Source organism: Paramisgurnus dabryanus, chromosome 11 (assembly GCF_030506205.2).
Source record: "Paramisgurnus dabryanus chromosome 11, PD_genome_1.1, whole genome shotgun sequence".
Lineage (NCBI taxonomy): Eukaryota > Metazoa > Chordata > Actinopteri > Cypriniformes > Cobitidae > Paramisgurnus > Paramisgurnus dabryanus.
In genome coordinates, this window is record NC_133347.1 from 10,085,502 (window position 1) to 10,107,672 (window position 22,171).

Consider the following 22,171-nt stretch of genomic DNA (forward strand, 5'->3'; position numbering starts at 1 on the left):
GCTCTTACATTTATTTTAGTCTAGGACTAGTCTAATCCCTTTCTGGGAAACCACCCCCATATGTTTGAATAGAGCTTCTGTTGCAAAAATCAGATCATATAGACAAAAACGCCCACCCCTATTTGAATAGGACCAAGTCGAATACCTTATAAAGAACGAATCTGGACATCAGGATCATGTCAAGGCCACGTTTATTTTGTCCATACTTTGTTTGTGCATACAATCGCATTCAAACATTTTCAACCAAACTTATCAGTAAAATGCAAGTACAATATCCTCTCTATACATTACACACAAGTTAAACAAGTATATAGGATTTATACATTTGTAGATGTTTTTTAATTCCCCTGAGAGGCATGGGAATGATTGTGAATCCTAAAATGCAACAAATTTCTGCTTCGCTAAAATATATTGCGGTTTATATGATATAACACAGCAACCCCTGACACTATACAGTATATTGATATAAAGCAGAAAAGGAAAGACAAAGTTTGCTGTTGTTTTTGGCACAATTTTGCTAGTTTGCTACGGTATGTCAGCTGTCTTAACACAGGAAAACAGGAATTGTAGCCAGGTCAAAGATTTGGGGTTCAGTATTTTCTGCCTCAGAATACAGAAGCTTGGCAACAGCACTCGAGCCACAAAAGCAAACAGCCTGGATAGTAAACACTAGCAGCTACAGTCAGACTGTTGAGGGGGCGTAGGGTTGTCGGTCAGTCTGGTAGTCGGCGTTCCCGTGGTAACGGAAGGGTCAGCCTCGAGTGTATCAGACATCTTGTCACAAATGATGTCCACCAAACGTTCGAATGTCTGCTTGACGTTGATATTGTCTTTTGCGCTCGTCTCGAAAAACTCAAAACCTTTTGATAAAGAGAAACGTGCAGTTAGAAGCTAGAATTGTGACCCTGGACCACAAAACCAGTCATAAGTACGGGTATATTTGTGGCATTAGCCAAAAATACATTGTATGGGTCAAAATTGTTAATTTTTTTATGCCAAAAATCATTAAGATATTAAGTAAAGATCATGTTTCATGAAGATACATGTATTGTAATTTTCTTACTGTAAATATGTCACAAACATATTTATTATGAGTAATATGTGTTACTAAAGACTTAATTTGGCGATTTTCTCAATATTTCGATTTTTTCAACCTCTGATTCCAGATTTTTAAGTAGAATTGTATCTCGGCCAAATATTGTCCAGTCCTAACAAACCATACAATGAAAATCTCAATTTCAAAAAATGACCTATATAACTTGTTTCATTGTCTACAATTAATACATACAACCAAAGTTTATTTCATCTTCTCGGACATCCAGAGATTCACTCACCTAGTTGTTCGGCTAATAACCTTCCACTTTCCACAGACATGATCCTCTCCTCCTCCATATCACATTTGTTTCCTGCAAGGATCACCTGTGCATTGTCCCAAGAGTACGTCTTAATCTGGGTCGCCCTGACATGAGACAAGATGGCCGACATGCTTGTTATCACTCAAAATGCAACTGATGCATCTCCCAGTACAACATGTGCCAGACTTTCACTGTCACACTGAAGCAATGAGAACAAGTTGATTCTTACATAATCTGGGATGAAAGGTAACTTGTAAATTCTAGATTTAATAGTAACTCTGTTGCCGTTAAAGGAATGTAACTGTAGCACATTGTTGTACTTTTTATACAACAATTTTGGGTAATCTGTCCTTAGAGGTAAGTGCTACAAATTCATTTAGACCTTTAAAGCATGCAGTATATAGTATATATATTATAATGAAAAATATTATATATGTATGTTTTACAAAACAGTAAATCAAATCAATGGACAAATCCAATTTGACACACTTACCTTAAAGGATTAGTACATTTTCTTAAAAAGAAAACATCCAGATTATTTACTCACCACCATGTCATCCAAAATGTTGATGTCTTTCGTTGTTCAGTCGAGAAGAAATTATGTTTTTTGAGAAAAACATTTCAGGATTTTTCATTTTAATGGACTTTAATGGACCCCAACACTTCACAGTTTTAATGCAGTTTAAAATTGCAGTTTGAAAGGACTCAAAAACGATCTCAAATGAGGCATAAGGGTCTTAACAAGCGAAACGATTGTCATTTTTGGCAAGAAAAAAAATGCACTTTTAAAACCGCAACTTCTCTTCTTCCTCCGGCTGTGTGACGAGCCAGCGCGACCTCATGTAATTGCATAATGACGTCAAAGGTCACGTGTTACATATATGAAACGCACATTTGCGGACCATTTTAAACAATAAACTGACACAAAGAAATTAATTAGTATCATTCCACATACAACAACGTCAGAACGGTCCTCTTTCTCCAGACTTGTAAACACTGGGGCGGTTTTCGATGCGTCATCCGTGACCTCTTGACTTGTTGGTGCTGGTGCGTCACAGGACCGGAGGAAGATGAGAAGTTGTGATTTAAAAGTGAATATTTGTTATTTTTCTTGCCAAAAATGACAATCGTTTTGCTAGTTAAGACCCTTATGCCTCGTTTGAGATCGTTTAGAGAAACTGCAATTTTAAACTGCATTAAAACTGTTAAGTATTGGGGTCCATTGAAGTCCATTAAAATGAGAAAAATGCTGAAATGTTTTCCTCAAAAAATATAATTTCTTCTCGACTGAACAAAGAAAGACATCAACAATTTGGATGACATGGTGGTGAGTAAATTATCTGGATTTTTTTTTAGAAAATTGACTAATCCTTTAAAGGCGGGGTGCATGATTTTTGAAAAACACTTTGGGAAAGGGAGTCAGGTTGAGTACTGCAACACACTTGTCTACTAACCGACATCGTTGCCTGGGTTCCGTATGTAGTCTATCAAAAGAAGGTCCAGATTCTATTGGGGTAGGGGCGTGTTTGTTTAGGTGATTTCAAGAGATCTTTTCAGAGATCATGCACCCTGCCTTTAAATCAGGGTTTACCAAACAGGGGGCTCGTGAGTCAATTATAAAATCATGAAATGTAAATAAATAAATATATTTTTTTAAATCAAATAAAAATCTTAATAAAACATTTTCTAACAAAATATTTATTATAAAACGGGCAGTTCTGGTTCTTCATTCTGATTGGTTGAAACGCGTTCTAAGCCGTGATAAAATACACCGGTAACCTCACGGTTCAGACCACATTACAGAAGTATCACTGCGCCCTTGTTGCTGCGTGATTTATGAAAATAAACACCAGTGTCTTTAATCATATTTTTAATTTGTTAATATATTGTTATTGAGTCATCTCGTTGATAAAGAGAAAACGTTGTCTGAGGAGTTTATAAGTCAAGTTCAAACGTCCGCTATTATCCACTGGGTGGCGATCTTACCCAACTTAAACACGGACGCATTCACTCAACACTGAAAACACAGCGTGTAAGTTTTGATGGCTTTGAATCTGATCTCTTACATAAGTTCTTCACAAAAATGGAATTATCTCCGCTTTTAGCTAAAAAATTGAGAGGTGATAAGAGAACAAATGAAGGTAGGATGAAACGTTTTTTTGTTTGAAAGCGGATGGTCTGTTCTTTCATTTGATATTTTATGTTTATTTAAAGAAGATAATTTTTCTGCAAGGCATTAAACTAAAACAAAAAAAGAGTTCAGCATGCTTCCAAGCATATTTGATCATCAACTCAACAGTTGCACAATATAAATGTTAATGTATTAATAAGATGAATGGTGATTTACAAAATAAACACCACAGTCTTAAATCATATTTTCATGGTGTCTTTGCTGTGTCTGTGTTGGTTGGGAACTGCGCTCTGTTTCAGTCACACTTAATTCTGAGGAACTACTTTGTTTGGCGGAAGAGTAATATTTGTACTAATATAATTACAACTTATTTGTGTTTTGTTTTATAAAATCCCGCTAACGTTATGCATATGAAGTAACCATTTTATAAACTCCGCTTCACGTCGTGCCTAACAACGCCCCTTAGCTGTTATAAAATGCACTGGTAACCCACAGCTTCTTGGGGTTTATTGCTTTATTTTATAAGTTTAATCTGGATGTCATGTGGCCATTACACAACACTACAATATATCAGAAAAAATGCAAAATGGAAAAATATGATTTATCTATCAATAAAAATAATAAAAACTTTAAAATTGATGAAAAATAAATATTTTTAGTTAAACGTGCAAATGTGCTATTGCAATATTTACCTCATTGGTTACTTCAAGTAAATAATTTAGGTCAAGGGGGGTCGGATGACAAAAAAGTTTGAAAACACCTGCACTAAATAGATTTCCTTATGCATTAAATGTTCAGACTTGTTTCATACCGGTCTTTTGTGGACAGCAGGACTGACAGATAACATTGTTTCCATCAGGCAGGTGAGGGACCGCCACATGATGTGGTGGTGATCCTGAAAGCTAATAAATGCTCCTGTTGAAAGCTAGGAGCTCCACCTGTCATGATGCACAATGTAAACTTTAAAATCTCTCTGCCATCTTACCAGTCCTGCACAGCAGCAAACGACTCCTCATTAGTGATGTCATACATAAGGATGAAGCCCATGGCTCCTCTGTAATAGGCTGTTGTGATAGTCCTGTACCTTTCCTGCCCCGCTGTGTCCTACAAATGAGAAAACCAGGATCTGACTGTGATCAAGTAATGAAAAGGGTGCAATGCATGAAAACATGAACTTCTGTTTGTCTGTAATTCAACACAGGACAGATGCACCTGTCAAGCTAAATCATGGGGTCTACAGAGAATCAGGTGGAAAGAAGATTTAGCTCACTTTGAATTTCCATTAAGTGACTGAGTCGCTTTAGTCTGGAACAGATGCAGTCGATACAGCAAACGTGTGAAATGAAAGTGTGCAAAAGTCATGAGTGAGTCTGAGAAATGATGTCGAGACTGCGGTTCGTCACCTCTAAAAGTAGCACCTCTCTGGCTGAAAGACCGAAATAGCACGACGTGCCACAATCTGGAGAACAGATCGGTTTTGCTGATGGTGAGTTAAAAGGTCTCGATAAGGCGATAATGGCTTATGTTCTCTATACATAAGCCAGTGTTAATCATCACCCAATGTCATGTTTACATTGTACCCTGCCTGATTATCCACCTCTTCAGTGCTTTACCAACCATGAATCATTGATGCTTAGTTGAAAAAGCAGTATGTGATGTTTTTTAAAGCGTGGTCATTCTGACATGTATACAAAGTGGATAATTACCCAGATCTGTAGCTTGATCCTTTTGTCATTCTTGTAGACAGTTTTAACCTTAAAGTCAATGCCCACCGTGCTAACAAAAGCAGAAGTGAAGGTATCATCAGCGTAGCGGAAGAGGAAAGACGTTTTTCCAACACTGCTGTTCCCGATTATCAACAACTTGAACATGTAATCGAAGTTTTGATCTGAGTTTTCCTTCTGTTTGTTGTCTTGTGTAGCAGCCATCTGAGAACACAAAGAACATAAATGCAGAAAGTTTACAGATACAACACAACAACATTACAATCTAGCAAATATAGATATAGCCTATTGGGTAATTTGTTGGTTTGGGTAGCGCATTGCTTTTACAATAATGTATATTTATCAACATTTATGTATTTGGGAGACACTTTTATTCAAAGTAACTTGCAATGCATTACAATGTATACATTTTATGAGTATGTGTGTCCCTTGGGATCGAACCCAAAACCTTTGCACTGCTAACACAATGATCTACCAATCAATCATGTGGTAAAGGAATATATGTTTATGTTAAATACATGCTCACTGTATATAATATCATTTCATATTTCATTTAAGGTCAAGTAGTGCTTTGTAAAAAAAAAAAGTCAGCACCGGGAGCTGTCCACGGTTGTGTTTCCAAACCTACAGTGCGTATAATACAAACATGCTGTCTAGGTAGGCAGCACACTAGGTTTTACAACGAAGTGCATATGTCTTTTACCTCAGCATTTTTTTTTAAAGAGGCCCATGTTTTTTATTTGGGAAAATAAACGTCTTGATAATAAACATCCATTATAAAGAACACGATATTGCATGTATACACTAGACAGGCAGAAATACATAAGACGTATGTGCTTTAAATGACAACAATTCACATAAACAGCAGCTATTCTCACACGTGAATATTTAAATTAGGAGCTCTTGTGAATCAATTATCTTTTGATCAGCACCTACGTCTGTTTTCTTTGATGTTGCTTTCATTTATTTACAAGCCCAAGTTTTTCACGCTCGCTCTCAGACTGATCTCTGCTGTATTATGATGATGTTCACTGTCAAACGACTCATCTGTATAAACTACCTCGATTTTTACTGTATGACTATATTTGCGTGGCTTTCCATTTCGGCCAATAAAAAAATATGTATGGATTTAACGCGTAAATCTCCCTTACCTTCCCGTATAAATCCATTGCTTCAGACAAGCAATACAACAAATTCAAAATACAGAGTCTAGTTTTAATAAAGTCCTAATAAATGCGAGTTTTTTTTCCCGTTTTGGAGAGGTGGAGTCGGCTGTTGGGATAAATGTTGGATGCAGTGATGCTCGCAATGGACGTCAGCAGCAGACACTCGCACTCTCCACCCCATTCATCCCACATCCGCCCATCCGAGTGTAATGCTCTCTGTCAACAGGAGAGGGCAGCACAGAAAAACACAATCGCAGATCATGGATCAGAATCACACATACGTCATGAATCATTTTTAGAACAATAATATTATTTTATAGATAATATTACTAAAATATTATTTCATTTGTTTATTTTCAGAATAAGATCGTTCAATACAATATTACAAACACTGCAATAATATCAGCAATAATAGGCTGTTTCACTATAATATCTTACAAAAACATATACAAATACAATTATTAAAATAAAAAATATTAATAAATAATTTTATGAAAATATTGTTTTATATGATACTGTGAACACTGCAACGTAAAGCCACTTAAATTATGTTCACTTGAAAAAAATCTCATTCATGATTTTCAATTCCATGATTTTCAGCATCAACCATTTTAAAATGTGTAAAAATCCACGATACACAAATGCACACTGTACAGCTTAATATTTGCGCGAGCATTATGAAGAATGTTGTGACTTTAATTGTATTATTCATGAGCCAAGTCTTCGCAGACATCCGAATGATCTATTTAAAATTCATAAGACACGCAATCTCATAGGACGCTAGCATATGACGTCAGTATAGTTAATATTTATGACCTAAACCTTCTCCCTAGTAGGATTGCTGCCCGCCTACTTGGTCGCATGCGCAAGTGTTGTTTACAGGAGTGTCACGTTTTCCTCGTACAACAAACTCATTTTTTACACAAAAAAGGTAAATCGGAGGTTTTATTGACTAATATAATATTAAACCCGCTTGCATTATGTTATACATCGGTAAAAGAGAGAAATGAGATGTTGTTTTTGAATAATCGTTTGAGAAACAAACGTACAGTATAACGTTCATATGGCAAAACATATTTATCTCCCATTTTACATTAATATTTAAAGCATTTTGCACAGACACTTTTATGCACTGAAGTAAAACATTTTTCTGTTCGTGTGGAGCCCATGACTTTGGTGTTACTAAGTGAGCTAACTTACATGATAAAATACTGTAGTACACTGTTGTATTTGCTATAGAAATCTGTAGTAAAATTCTAAGATATTATGCATTTTAACTTTATGGTAATTTTTTAAAGTATACTACAGTATTTACTACAGTTTATTAATTCACTAAAGTTGATATTACAGAACAGTAGTTACCGTAAGTAATTTTTATAATGTACTACAATTAATTATAGTAAATACTAAATTATACTGCAGTAGTTTTCCATGTGGGCTGATTTAAAGTTATATAGTTTATTCACTGTTACCCTGTCTTGAAAAAAGTTTAAAAAGTTGGATTTGTTATCTTCTCATGTAGACTAAGAAGTCCCCGGGCACTTTATTTCACTATATTTCTTGAAAAAACAACTTCCCTGGTGGTCCTGTTCATAAAAGTGACTTAATTTTCACCCGCACGTTAAAGGCGGGGTGCATGATTTTTGAAAAACACTTTGGGACAGGGATTTGGGCCGAGTACCAAAACACACTTGTAGCCCATCAGCAGTAAGGGGCGTGTCTACTTATAGACATCAGGTGTGTTCGACTTCATGCGGCGCTGCGCAGACCGATCGGCGGCTGACTTGAAGCAGTGCATTCCGGTTAGTACTTTTGTCCGACTTTAGCTGGTGCTGCAGGCACGTGACTGTGTCATATGGTTTTAAGTACCGCGAGAGCGTTTCGAGAGTAGCCGGCTAGCTCAGCCGTTGCAGCTTCTCCAGAGCGGCTGCACGGAGTTGTGATGACGACACAGCTTTACGTGATTGGTCGCCTCACTAATGGCAACGATCACGTGCGTTTCAAGTTTAATCCAACCTTTGGTTACACTAATAAACATTATGCATTCATGTTTTAAAACAGGAAAAAACACTTTAATATGCTTAAATATGTTTTATTGTGTCGTGTAATAAAATAAAAATGAAAATAACAAACTCTATTGGTATTTTAATAATATAGGCTTGTTTCCCGTTATTTTCGGGTATACAGTATAAGCAGCAATTAAAATATTCGATATAAAATGTTTCTGGTTGCAACTTTTTATTAAAAGGTTTGTTTTTATCAAATTCAGCATCTAATTCACTTCATTCGCGATTAATAACAAGGAAACACGGCATACACGTCACTACGGCAAGCAGCAGGTGTCCGGCTTGGCGGCTCCGTCTTCAGTTCCTCCCTCGACTGCAAGCGGCAAACCTCGCCGATCGGTCTGCGGAGCGCCGGATGATCTCGAACACACCTATGGTTGCCTGGGTTGCGTATGTGTGGGGCGGGTCTATCAAAAGAAGGTCCAGATTCTGTTGGGGTAGGGGCGTGTTTGTTTAGGTGATTTCAAATGTCAACATTGGCTTTTAGAGATCATGCACCCGCCTTTAACATCACATACAATTAATAATTTGTGTCACAGACACTTGTTTGTTTTTTCTCCAGTGTTCAATCATGGAGGATTCTGTTGAGGTTATCATTCAGGATAAAAGTTGCAAACTCTACCATCATGCTCACGACAAACCAGTTTTCACAGCTGCCTCTGGAGCTTTGCTTATGGGTTTTTATGGGCTCTGGACAGTATTTGCACTTCCCGGCTTTCGGAAAGTACCAATATGTCTCAAGGTACACTGAAAACTATACAGCAAAGTCTTATTGGCAGGCATATATAGTAAGGTGATCAGATTTTACGGAGACAGTCCCGTTCGTCTGTTTTTTTAATTCATAGATAATAACAAATAAGATTGTAATGTTTTTTGGACCATTGAACTAGGAAATGTCCCTGCTTTTCATTTTAAAAATCTGTTCACCCTAATATATAGGCTTATCCTTGTTATATTACAGTTTTTCTCCATTGGTTTGGCTCATTTCTTGAAACAGAAATTACATTCTTAAAACAACATGGACAAACCTCCAAACCACTTGGCAAGTGTTCACAACAGAATTGAATTTCTCATTCATTTCATCAAATTGCAAATATCTAAGTACATGTCTCAATAGCTCAGTACATCTTTGCAACTGATTAAGTACAGGTAGCCTACATTTAGCACAATTTCCAAGTGAATAGATCTTGTTGATCTAAACTGATTGGTTGATTCTCAGTCTAATGGTTGTTCACTCCAAAACGTGTCAGCGTCATTTCATTGTATAAGTCATCACATGCACAATAGTCTGTTCAATTGTCAAAATTAGTCAAGAACATAATACCATGAATAACATATATGAATGCTTTGAACATTTGATACATTTATTACAGCAATTGACAGTCAGGTAAAACTAAAACTTGACTAACAAAGTAGGAGTTTACGCTTTTGTAGAGAATAATGGCATTGGAAGGAAACGAGGCCCCTCACATCCTCGTGTTTGTGGATGAAGTTGGCTTCAACCTGGCCAAGGGCCGAAGACGTGGCCATAAAATTATTGCCCACCGGGCCACGGTGGATGTCCGAGGCCAGTGAGGGGGCAATATTACTATGTTTGATGCCATATCTGAGAATGGTGTGGCCACTCACATCCCCAGTCTTGGCCTATACTATACACAGATGCTCCTCATCTTCTTGGACCGCCTTCATTTTGATTTGATTCCTCAAAATGAGAAAGGTCTCGTCGGGCCTCACCTACCACAATATGTCATTGTATGGGACAATGTGAATTTCTACAGTGGCCTGCTAATCAGGGACTGGTTCACTACTCATCCAAGGATGGTCATGGTGTTCCACTTACTCTCCTTTCCTCAATCCTATTGAGTTTTTCTCCTCTAGGAGGTGGAGATATATGAGCATAGGGCTCAAAATCAAAGGTCCCTGCTCCATGATGAACGCTGCGTGTTAGGATATTACAGGAGATCAGTGTATGGGGATGGTTGCGACAGGCACGCCGTTTTGTTCCCTCGTTGCATCGCAAGGGAGAATAATACACTGTGATGTGGATGAGAATCTGTGGCCAGACAGACAGCAGCGTGTGGATGGTCAGGAGGGTGAGGATGGTGGCCAGGAGAGGAAGGGTGAGGACAGCGACCAGTGAAGAAATGTTAGTTCTGAAACTCCCGCATTATTTACAGCAGGCTGCATATAATTTTCATTGTTTTTTGTGTTTATATTAGAGTATATTATGCTTTATATATTTTATTTTGGTCTGGTGTATGGAAGTTACTTTGTGTGTGAATAAAAGTCGTTACAATTTCCTTGGCAGTGTGAGTGCAATGTGTGGTGTCAAACCTTGGAGGCTACTCTTCCCTAAAATCATATTTTTTTTTTCATTTTTATACACAATTGTATTCTGTTAGCTAGACAAAAACAGTACAGTAACCATTGTCAATAAAGGGCTAAGACTGAAAGGTGGACATAAGAGATATTTCAATGGTCCCCTGCCATAGTGACAAAACATCTAAACATTTCGACTTGCAGTGCTTACACAATGCCAAGGGGACGATGCATTTTGGGGGCACTGACTGTTAAAATGAGAAGGATATTTAGTTTTGACACACGAGTGAACTGTTTTGTGAGAGGTATGAGCTTTTGCAGGTGAACCATGTTGTTGTGCCGAACCATCCACTTTATTTTGACAAAAGCACCAAGAGTGTTGAGAACGTCCGGTCTGTTTCAAGAAATGAGCCAAAGCAGTTGAGAAGGATATTTGCCATTTTTGTGGCACTGACGCTTTATATGGGAAAGGAATTTAGTTTTGAAGCATGAGTAAACAGTTTTGGGAAATATATGAGCTTTTGCAAGCAAGCTATAGTGTTGAGCTGAACTGTAAGACTGTTTTGCCAAATTATCTTAGAGTTTTGAGAATGTAATTTCTGTTTCAAGAAATGAGCCAAACCAATGGAGAAAAACTGTAACAGCTATATCTTTATACATAACGAGAAGTGCCTTTGACTGTAATTTTCAAAAAATAAAGGTACAAAAGCTGTCACTGGGCTGGTGTATAATAGTACCTCAAAGGGGCAAATTGGTACCAAATGTATACATATTTGTACCTAAATGGTAAATATTAGGACCTTTTATCACCAGATGTGCCTTGGATGCAGTGTCTGTACTAACTCAGTAATTCTGCAATTAATTTTGTGCAGGTGCCATATTTACCCTCCAGTAGAACCCAGACCCAGAATGTAATGAAACACCTGCATGGGAGAGCAGGATGTCTGGCAGATCTGGGCTCTGGTGATGGAAGACTGGTGAGTTTTTACCATAAAGGCAAATTGCACACATATAAATATTGCATAGCTTTAAGCATTACATATCATTTTCATGCATTGTTTCTGATAATAGGGCATTAACGTCTAACAAAGGTATAGTTATTTTTACTGGCATGGCATTTAACATTTTGTTACATGTAAATCACCGGGTTGCTATCATACATTTACAGATGAAGTTATGTGCCTCTGAGCACTTTCTGTTTCAGATGTTTCCCACGGCTTTCTGCAGATGACTACATTCTCACCACAATACATGGTGAGATGTGTAGCTGCTGGGTAGGGGAGGGTCATTATCGATGGGGAATTGTAGGACAACAAAATATTAAAGCACACATTTGAAAACCATTAGGCTATTTATAGGTTTGCATGACTTTGCTGTTAGATTTTGCATATTCTTTAGTACTGTGGACTTGGCTTTTTAATGGAAATGACTTATTTTTATGGTTTCCAATAATTCACTATAAAATAGTTCACTATAAAAACGGAAAGTAGGCATTCTGCCCGTGGCCGTCTCTTTTGTGTTTTAAAATAGATGCCATTAACAGTTTGTGAGATTGAGTTGAGAAAAAAATGGATAGCAGTTGTTAAAAATATACCTCTTAGTATTTATAAATGGAAACAGGCAAAGAATTGAACCACAGGCAGTCTGCTTCGTGTCCGACTTATTACGCAAGTCCTGGTTCTCACGATTGAAGTTTGTCCTGGATGTGTTTTTGTAGGTGTTTGCTGCTACTGCAGTGGGTTTCGAGTGCACTGGTTTTGAAATCAATTCGGTCCTAACTGGATATGCCAGGGTCAAGGCACTGTGGAGAGGAATACCAGGCACCTCTGCCAGTTTTATAAACCAGGACTTTTGGAAGGTGGGATATTTTTATGAGTGATGTCTGTCAATTATGCACCACTAGTTGCAACAAATGGCATAGGAAAATAATGTTTTAACAGATTTTACGTAATTGGTTAGTCCAACAACAATCTTATGCCATTGATTCAATGAGTAATGTCACAAAATCACCTTTATGAATGGTTCAGTAGAGCCACATTATTTTTATTCTTTGACAAGAAAAATGACATAATTTTAGCACTTCCTTTTGGTGATTCAAGTTTTAACATTTCCCTTCCACAGACCGATTTGTCCAAATATAACAATGTGACTGTTTTCTTGGCACCCGGAGTGGTAAGTACTCGCAGATGTCCTTTCTGTAGTTACAAACGACAAAAATACTCTGGTTGCAGAAGGCTATCATTCAGAGATAAAATCTACTTTTAGACAGGGATAGACAATGGGCTGTAGTCGTTTTAAAAGATATAATGTATCATAAAGAGGAACTTTATGATGAAAAATACTGCTGGCATCAGGACTACCTACGTGCTAACAAACATGCGGTGAAAAAACTGTTTACATGTACATGGTCTACAGATGGAGGTGCTGGGTAGAAAACTGGAGACGGAGTTACCGGATGAGGCTCGTGTAATTGCCTGTCGCTTCCCATTTCCGGACTGGATACCTACAGCCACAGAGGGTGAGGGATTAGATCAGACCTGGGCATATGATATGAACGTCATACGAAAGCTTTCATCACAAGCTGCCGCTAAATGAAAGATTTATCATTTTGAGACGTTTCTATCCATAGTGCCTATCAATATAAATTTGTTAATTTCCATGGGAATTGTACCCATTATCAGCTGTTGCATGCACTTTGCTCTACCATCCGAGCTATATAACACTGCTATTTTGCTCACAATACGTTTTTCCTTGCACTGATTAACTAGTCAATTAATATAACATGTAGTTACATATATTGTGCATATGACTGCTTGTCTATATTGTAACAAAACTAAACTGTGAAATAAAGAGACTTTTATTTTGTCTATGATCCAAGATGTGTCTACATGTCTTTATCAATAAACCCTTATATCCCTTACAAAAATTGACCATGATTTTTGTAGTAAAAGTGTTGTTTTTGGTGTCTTGATTACTATTAGCAAAACCATGGTTTTATTATAGTAACCATGGTTTAACTAAGGTTATTGTGTGGTAACTATGTTTATTATTTTTTTTTGTTTGTTTCAACATTTGTAAAATCGTATGGGCTTTTTCGTAAGAATTTTAGTCCTAAAATCTAAATTCTAAGCAGCAAACTGACCACAAATTTATCATTGTCACATCACCTTGATCTGTGTCCTAGAAGGGCAAATCACAAAATATGTGAACACGAGTCTCCACCACGTGCAGACAGGGACAGGTGAATTGAAGCTTGAGTTTGGCCTTGCAGATGTTTGTAAATTTCATTTGCAACCCAAGCAAAGATGTTATGTCTCATTTTAGCCACATGGTGACGCTCTGACACCTTTACGAATGTTTTTCAGTAGACAATTTTCCAAATGTACTTTATGTACTTAATGTCTTTATGTTGTTTAATGCATTAAAAATCGATGTTCTCCGGAATAAAAGTGCATGAATTCCAAATATACTTTTTGTATGTGACTTTTTGTCAGCTGTGGGAAGATTTTGATGATGTGTTTTTTTTTAAGGATAAAGCCAAGGAAGCATAAATCGTCTTTAATTAATCTTTATTTCTGCTACGAAATATCTGTCAATATATCGTATGTTTAATAATATATAAATTGAGCGCGTTCCTAAATGTCCTCGTGCTACAGAACAGACAGAAGTCACGAGCCTTATAGGGTCTTCCCCTCGCGTGACGCAGGTCGTCTGGAGAACGCGAGCGCGTGTGCGTTCGTGCGTTTGGGTATAAAGCGAGGAGACGCGCCGGGACATGAGCACAAACAGAACCATGATGGAGACGCAAAGAAGTAAATCTTATCCATCAATAACAACCCAAAATGACAAAATGTGTGAGATCAATAAAATAAGTGAACAGGATTGGAAAAACACAGAGGATAACAGTCGGACAGAGTATTCAAGAATCATTACAGACCCCAATACTGGAAAATGTTACTGCCGGGGAAAAGTTCTGGGAAAGGTATGTTAGATTGAAATGCATTGTTTTTGCGTTTTTACGTCATGACATTATATAGATACAAATGCATTGATATCGATGTGATTGTATTTGCTATTTTAAAATCGTTAACTTGCTTTATTTTTGTTTGATACCGTAGGGAGGCTTCGCAAAGTGTTATGAGATGACCGACCTGTCTTCAGGTAAAGTCTATGCAGTCAAAATCATCCCGCACAAGCGCGTGTCCAAACCACACCAGAGAGAAAAGGTACAGTAAAGATCACGGCGTACTTATACAGTAGTGACCAAAAGTAATTTACGGGGGGATATTTGCAGATATTTGCTTTTTACGACTTGATTAAACAATTGCAATGTGATAATGACCAAATTATTTGGTAAAGAAGGAAATAAGCATCATCGCTGTACATTGGTTTTATTTTATTACGCAAGGAATGCAAAAAAATATCAAAAGTTTATAGGAAAAACAGCATGCATCTTTTTTGTGTTCTTCCTTAAATTGTTTATTTACTTCTCTTAATTGTTTGTTATTATTAATTGCACAACTTTACAACAAGTAAATCCCAGTAAAGCTCCAAAACATCTGTTTTTATATATCAAACATCACTTTTGGCCACTACAGTATGTTGATAACATAGCACAGGTACTTATTGATCAATACCCCTCTGATGTTCTGTATTCTGTTGTTCCAGATAAACAGAGAGATCGATCTGCACAGATCTCTTATCCATAAACACATAGTGCATTTCTATCACCACTTTGAAGACAAAGACAACATCTATATTCTTTTGGAGTACTGCAGTAGAAGAGTAAGTACTTTTTTATTTAGGCTGATTCAAATATTATAAAATGTAATGCAAAGTATTGTGGCTGACCTCAAGTTTATGTCTGTTTAGTCGCTGGCTCACATACTGAAGGCACGAAAAGTTTTAACAGAACCAGAGGTGAGGTACTACCTAAAACAGACGGTGTCTGCTTTAAAATACCTTCACGATCTAGAGATTCTGCATCGAGATTTAAAACTAGGTATGCATGCTAACACTCACTTCATTTGATGCATATTTAGTCGGTTTATTAGACGCTAAACTTCTTGTCTTTCTCAGGCAACCTGTTTGTGACTGACTCAATGGAGCTTAAAGTGGGAGATTTTGGGCTGGCTGCCAAACTGGAGCCGATTAGCAACAGGCGTAGAACAATCTGCGGTACACCCAACTACCTGTCACCGGAAGTGCTTAACAAACAAGGCCATGGCTGGGAGTCTGATGTGTGGGCACTGGGTTGTGTCATGTAGGTTTAATGCCGTAATGTTTTATTTTTAAACCAGGCTTTATTTAGAAATGATTAGCTTTTATACTAAGCTACTTTGATACTCAATGGCCTAACTTTCCACGTCCTCACCAGGTTTACCATGCTCACGGGTAAGCCTCCATTCGAGACCACTAACCTGAAGGAGACGTACCGATGTATCCGCGAAGCACGTTATACCCTCCCACCCGCCCTTTCTCTACCCGCCAAACAGATCATTTCCAGCATGCTCGCGCAGGAGCCCGTGGACCGTCCGCAATTGGATGACATCATGCGGCATGAATTTTTCACCCAGGTAGGTTGATTTGTTGGTTTCTTCAGTATATCAGCTAAGCTCTTGTCTTTTCGTCCTCATCTGATGTTGTGATGATTGTGTCGCAGGGCTTCATGCCAGAAACTCTTCCGGTCAGCTGTTGCCACTCCGCTCCAGACTTCCACATTTCCAGTCCTGCCAAGAGCTTCTTCAAGAAGGCAGCTGCTGCTCTCTTTGGGGGAAAGAAGGACAAAGCTAAATACTATGAAAATATAAGTAAGTGCTCACTTTATTTAAGTTACAATGTTACTGTAGTGCAGAAGGTTATGGGTTCGAACCCCAGGGTCTCTTTGGATAAAAGTGCCAACCACACATTAACTTAAAATGAACTGCATATCCTAAAACAACACAGGAGAGAACCATGTGATTGTCATATGTTTACCTAATGGCTGTCTGTCTTGACAGATCGGTTAGCGAAAGAAGAGGAAGACATATACAAGCTTCGCCAAGACCTCAAAACGACGACCATCAGCAATCAGATTACTACACACACGCCCGAGGTGAGCAGCGTTCCCTTTTTAGCAGCCTATAATAAGGAATTCATCATCGGCAGCATCAGAGATATTAATGAAAGTTAAGTGTTAGATCATTCATGACACACATACGCTGCCGCTTTCCTCTTTAGGAAGTAGGAACTCCGTCAGCACCTACAAGAAAGCCCGTTACCCAGGCAACTGCTGGAAGACCGCAGACGAGAGATACCATTCACTTGATTGTTAGAGGCAGCTTGGGAAGCTGTAGTAGCAGTAGTGAATGTAAGTGTGTGTGTGTGTGTGTTACACCTGTTAGTCGATGCATGGATTTTTTTTGCCCTGTGTGACTCCAGCTTAAAGGTCCTGCTGGCTGTCTTGTAGGTCTTGAAGACAGCACCACCGGTATCGTGGCCGAAGCTGTTATTAGTGTGCTTAGGGGCTGCCTTGAACACATGCCTAAAGGTGAGTAAGGCCAATTACTTTTTACAGATGTTTCACAGCAGGTATTCGCTGTACCAGATCTTTTCTAAAGAGGAAAGGTGGATACTATGGAGCTAAAATGTACTTTTTGTCCCCACAGCTGACAGCCTGCCTAGAGGAAGCGGTTGTAATAGTTTGAAGTGGGTGACTAAGTGGGTGGACTATTCCAACAAATATGGCTTTGGTTATCAGTTGTCTGATAACACAGTGGGCGTCCTTTTCAACAATGGAACTCATATGAGCCTCCTCTCTGATAAAAAGTAGGTGCTTCAAGTTGACTGCTTGGTTACTCAGTTCCGCTCTATTTTTTGAACTCGAACAGGTTCACGCCTGATTCATTTTTTAAAAACAGACAAATGTTACACAATACATGTTCATGCGATAGCTAAAAATGATTGAGAATGTGTTTGAGAAACCTTTTAAAGGGATAGTTCACCTAAAAATGAAAGTGATGTCATCATTTACTCACCCTTGAGTTGTTACAAACCTCTGTAAATTTCTTTGTTTTGCTGAACACAATTACTATCAAGCAGAAAACACAGCACCATTGACTTCCATAGTAGGAAAGAAAAATACTATGGAAGTCAATGGTGCTCAATTGTTTGGTAAAAAACATTCTTCAAAATATCTTGAATTTATACAGATTTCGAACAACATGAGGGTGAGTAAATGATGACAAAACTTTCATTTTTGGGTGAACTTTCCCTTTAAGGCTGCAGTTCGTAACTTTTTTTGTTTAAAAATAAACAAAAAACTATTATTTAGCAAGTAAACTGCCTCTTTACTCCAATTCATGTTTTTCAACAAACATAAGATCCAGTAAGTAAGTAAAGTAGCCTTAAACAGAGATAGAGAGACAAAAGTTACAGATTGCAGCTTTAAGAAGTGGATTTTAGATCCACGAAAGATTAACATCATAATATCGTACTGATTTAAATATATGGTCACAGTTAACCAAAAGACAAAATGAAGACATGGGTACAGACAGTATGCAGTAAAGATCAATGTTGATTAGAATAGTCTGGGATCAGTGATTCCCAAACCTGTTCCCAGAGAACCCCAAAATACAAATTTAAGAATATAATTTTTATCATCTTTTTAATCAAACAGACTTAAAAGTATTTGCTTCTTACCGTTTTGGAATCCATTCTTCAGTTGATTTCCAGGTCTGGTGGTACCACTTTTAGCATAGTTTAGCATAATCAGTTGAATCTGATTAGACCATTAGAATTGCGAAAAAAAATTACCAAATTTTTTTGATATTTTTCCAATTTAAATCTTTACTTTTTTGTAGTTATAATGTGTAATAAGACCGAAGTAAAATTAAAAGTTGTGATTTTCTAGGATGATATGGCTAGGAACTATACCCTCATTCTGGCGTAATAATCCAGGACTTTGTTGCCGTAACATGGCTGCAGCAGGCGCAATGATATTACGCACTGCCTGAAAATAGTCCCCTTGATAACTTTCCATAGCAGGGGACTTTTTTGGCCAGTGCGTAAAATCATTTTCTGTCGGTCTTAGTACATGATGTAACAACAGCAGTGTCAAGTTTTAAATAGGAAAAATACTGAAACTCTATGGTTATTGTTTTAGCGCGATGCTAACTGTCTAATCAGATTCAATAGATTATGCTAAGCTATGCTGAAAGGGGTACCACCAGACCCGGAGATCAGCTGAATGGATTCCAAAACTGTAAAAATCTAATGTTTAACTCTTGGGGAGCTGAAAAATTTGCATATTTAAAAAAAAAGTGGAATGTCCCATTAGATTAAATTATTAGTGTACACAAAACCTAAAAAGGTGAAATCTGAAATGTGTAGTCACATCTACAGACATGGAAAAAATTAAGAGACCACTTCAAGATTGTATTTATAGGTATGTGTTTAAGTAAAATTATAAATTTTATTTAATTCTGCCAACTACCGACAACATCTCTGCCAAATTCCTCATAAAAAATGTTTTATTTGCACAAAACTGAAACTGCAATGTTTTCAGATCTTTAAAACAAAAATGCAAAGAAAACAAGTTTATATTTTTCAAACAACACACTACTAATGTTTTAGATTTGTTTACGGAATAGTTAAAAATACATTTTTGATGGAATAACCTTGATTTTTAATCACATCTTTCATGTGTCTTGGCATGCTCACAGTCTTTTACATTGCTGTTGGTTGACTTTAGGTCACTCCTGATGTTTGATTTTGTTAAAATTCACCAGACACTGGACTGAAATGGTCACAATAAATGTAGAAATGATGATTAAAGGGCAAAACTGGAGTGGTCTCTTAATTTTTTCCGACAGCTGTGTATCTTCACATACATCATCGTATAGTTCTGGTTATTGTGCTAAATCTGTAATGTTTATGTTCTGCAGGACTGTTCATCAATATGCAGCGCTGGGCCAGAAGTCTGTTTTCTCTGTCCTTGATACTCCTGAATGTGTTGTCGCCCAGGTCACCATTCTCAAGTACTTTGCCCACTACATGGAAGAGAATTTGATGGATGTGAGTGTACTCGAATGTTACCATTGTATTTGTATATATATAATAATATTATCATCTGAACTGTGGGTTAATACAGTCGATTGTGTTGTTAATATGTATTGTATCATGCAGGGAGGTGATGTGATAAGTGAGCTAGACTCCCAGAAGACCAGAATCTACCTTCTACAGTGGCTGAAATCAGACAGAGCTTTACTGATGCTTTTCAACGATGGCACTTTCCAGGTAAAATTACAATCTGTCTCCATTAATTTCCAAGATAACCCTTACACCTATGAACTTCTCCAATACTTCATTCCATATGTAAAAAGCTTTTGTAAGGTGTTGTATACGCCCATAAAGACCTCTGGGCAGTTATTAGTGCAGAGAAAATGCTGTGTACAATACAGCACTGTGGGAAGGAGAAGGTCACAAGCCTTGCTGTAATAACATCCTGTATCCTGTGAGAGCATTTCACAGCAGTTGAAAGATAACACAAGCTTTTTGTTCATCTCCCATCAGGTGAACTTCTATCACGACCACACCAAGCTCATCCTGTGCACGCAACAGGAGGAATATCTGCTGACGTACATCAACGAGGAAAGAACGTCCACCACCTTCAAACTGAGCACGCTACTCGCCGCGGGCTGCACCGCAGAGCTGCGCAGCCGTCTCGAATATGCACTGAACATGATGCTGCAGCGCCGCAACTAAAAACTAAGACTGAGAGTTGCTTTCGATACAAGGAAGTGGATGTCCGTGGATATGTTTTGGATAACTTAAGCAGACTTACCGGATTTACACGGAGTGGCGTTTAGATACTGGGGTGGACTTGAATCCTGTGACAGGCATTTGACAGAAATGTTTATGAAGCACACCTGCATGTCATAACCCGAAAAAATTGTATTGCTTGCCTCGTTTTCTCCTCGTGTCCATACCAAATATTTATTGTGTACATATTTCCCTATTTATTTATTTATTTAATAAATAAAACACACAGTTCTAACTGTTTTGTCTTTTTTTTTTTTTTTTTTAGATACTTTCATGCATTAATCAAATCATATTGAATATTATAAAGGGGCTTTTAACATCGGAAGGGATTGTGGTCAACATGTAACCAACTTTCACTAAACAAAAGTGCAGGGTCAAGGTACACAAACAAAGATGGACCACAGCCAAAGATACAAAATTGGACAATTTATATTATGACCAAAAGACCATGGAGTCTGAAATGAGCCATTTGTACAGAAACTGAAGCATATGACAAAGAATTATGATGAGGCCATATTTATATTAAAATAATAGAAATAAGAAAACAGGAACACTAATAGTTTGGCACATATTTTTTGCTTCCATGTTACAATTAAAGGAAGCACTTAAGGTAAAACACAGGAAGAGAAGGAATTTGGTTTACCCAGCCACACCTGAAACGGTAAGTCTGGAGTATTATTAGCACATGGTATAATAATGTAGGATATTTAGCAACTCATCAACAATACCATAGTCAAACAACTTTCTAAAAAGCCTCCCATAGTGTTAACACATCACAAACTTCTTAAAAATTTAAAGGGACTGCATTCGAGGGATATATCCACGTCATAATATGCAACTGATATAATTGTATTAAAATTTAAGATAAAGCCTATAGCGTTAGGTCTCTGCACAAGCAGCAGCCTCATATGCTGACCATTCAAGGGTGATTCCTAGACTACGGACACATTTATGTACTTTGGTCATAGCATTCATTTGCGATTACTTCCACGTGTGATGTTTATCTTTCATGTGCACATGGAGAAAACTGCGAGAAAACAGGTTAAGGTGTTTACATTATAATACAAAAAGTGTTCGAATGCTGCAAGATATGTGGCTGACTGGACTGCAATAGGAAGATCATTCCACCATCAGGAAGTAGGGAAGGAAAATGAGCGGGAAGGAAATTTAGTTCCCTTTTGTGAAGGTATGACGCACATGTCTGAACGTAACGTTCTGGATGGGGTGTAGGTATTTAGGAAAGTATGTTGATGCAGTAAAAGTTCTATAGGTCTTACATGAGCTTCTGAAAGATAAGCCGATCTCCTGCATTCAATAATCTAATAATTATAAATCAAACAGTGGAATAAACACAAGACATTAGCCTGTTCACTTTGCAGCGCTAACATCGAACTAACCCCGGGAGAGCCGCGATCAAATTGGGGTACTCAGGGGTAGGACGTCTATTAGCAAAATGCTAAAATATTTTTTAAAGTATGTCAGTCAGCCTCTGTTTTGCCTTTAATCATCTTATTTTACATTTAAATGTATGCATTAAGAACAAAGAACCATCATCATTTGAAAGCAATGATGTACTGAGTTAGCTAGCCAGCTAACATTAGCGTGCTTG

The 22,171-nt window shown here is 37.6% G+C and overlaps 3 protein-coding genes across 3 annotated transcripts; 2 read left to right on the plus strand and 1 right to left on the minus strand.

Annotated features, from left to right (window-relative positions):
• Positions 1-174: 174 nt before the first annotated feature.
• Positions 175-6,562, minus strand: rab3c (RAB3C, member RAS oncogene family). The gene is made up of 5 exons (XM_065246652.1): positions 6,362-6,562; positions 5,193-5,414; positions 4,472-4,590; positions 1,335-1,459; positions 175-860 (listed from the first exon to the last, which is right to left on the minus strand). The coding sequence occupies exons 1-5, from the start codon at positions 6,377-6,379 to the stop codon at positions 670-672; spliced, it is 675 nt and encodes a 224-aa protein (XP_065102724.1). The 5' UTR covers positions 6,380-6,562; the 3' UTR covers positions 175-669.
• Positions 6,563-7,209: 647 nt separating this feature from the next.
• LOC135729193 (ATP synthase subunit C lysine N-methyltransferase) lies at positions 7,210-13,633 on the plus strand. Its single transcript, XM_065246655.1, has 6 exons — positions 7,210-7,307; positions 9,005-9,184; positions 11,634-11,738; positions 12,479-12,619; positions 12,883-12,933; positions 13,177-13,633. Exons 2-6 carry the CDS (start codon positions 9,014-9,016, stop codon positions 13,354-13,356), a joined length of 648 nt encoding a protein of 215 aa, XP_065102727.1. The 5' UTR covers positions 7,210-7,307; positions 9,005-9,013; the 3' UTR covers positions 13,357-13,633.
• Positions 13,634-13,765: 132 nt separating this feature from the next.
• On the plus strand, positions 13,766-20,797 carry plk2b (polo-like kinase 2b (Drosophila)). The gene is made up of 14 exons (XM_065246654.1): positions 13,766-14,743; positions 14,880-14,987; positions 15,430-15,546; positions 15,634-15,763; positions 15,841-16,024; positions 16,139-16,337; positions 16,424-16,571; positions 16,761-16,855; positions 16,981-17,110; positions 17,210-17,290; positions 17,409-17,568; positions 19,686-19,815; positions 19,927-20,037; positions 20,314-20,797. Exons 1-14 carry the CDS (start codon positions 14,537-14,539, stop codon positions 20,503-20,505), a joined length of 1,992 nt encoding a protein of 663 aa, XP_065102726.1. The 5' UTR covers positions 13,766-14,536; the 3' UTR covers positions 20,506-20,797.
• The last annotated feature ends 1,374 nt before the right edge of the window (positions 20,798-22,171 follow it).

Excerpts from the sequence above, each read along its gene's own strand:
- rab3c (XM_065246652.1), bottom strand. Across the intron at positions 1,460-4,471 it reads TTTGCTGCTGTGCAGGACTG|GGCGACCCAGATTAAGACGT; the intron begins GTAAGATGGCAG and ends GTCTCATGTCAG. Across the intron at positions 861-1,334 it reads GTTATTAGCCGAACAACTAG|GTTTTGAGTTTTTCGAGACG; the intron begins GTGAGTGAATCT and ends CTTTATCAAAAG.
- LOC135729193 (XM_065246655.1), top strand. The coding sequence starts at position 9,014 with ATGGAGGATTCTGTTGAGGTTATCATTCAGGATAAAAGTTGCAAACTC. Across the intron at positions 9,185-11,633 it reads AAGTACCAATATGTCTCAAG|GTGCCATATTTACCCTCCAG; the intron begins GTACACTGAAAA and ends AATTTTGTGCAG. Across the intron at positions 12,620-12,882 it reads TAAACCAGGACTTTTGGAAG|ACCGATTTGTCCAAATATAA; the intron begins GTGGGATATTTT and ends TCCCTTCCACAG.
- plk2b (XM_065246654.1), top strand. The coding sequence starts at position 14,537 with ATGAGCACAAACAGAACCATGATGGAGACGCAAAGAAGTAAATCTTAT. Across the intron at positions 15,547-15,633 it reads TGGAGTACTGCAGTAGAAGA|TCGCTGGCTCACATACTGAA; the intron begins GTAAGTACTTTT and ends ATGTCTGTTTAG. Across the intron at positions 16,572-16,760 it reads TAAATACTATGAAAATATAA|ATCGGTTAGCGAAAGAAGAG; the intron begins GTAAGTGCTCAC and ends CTGTCTTGACAG.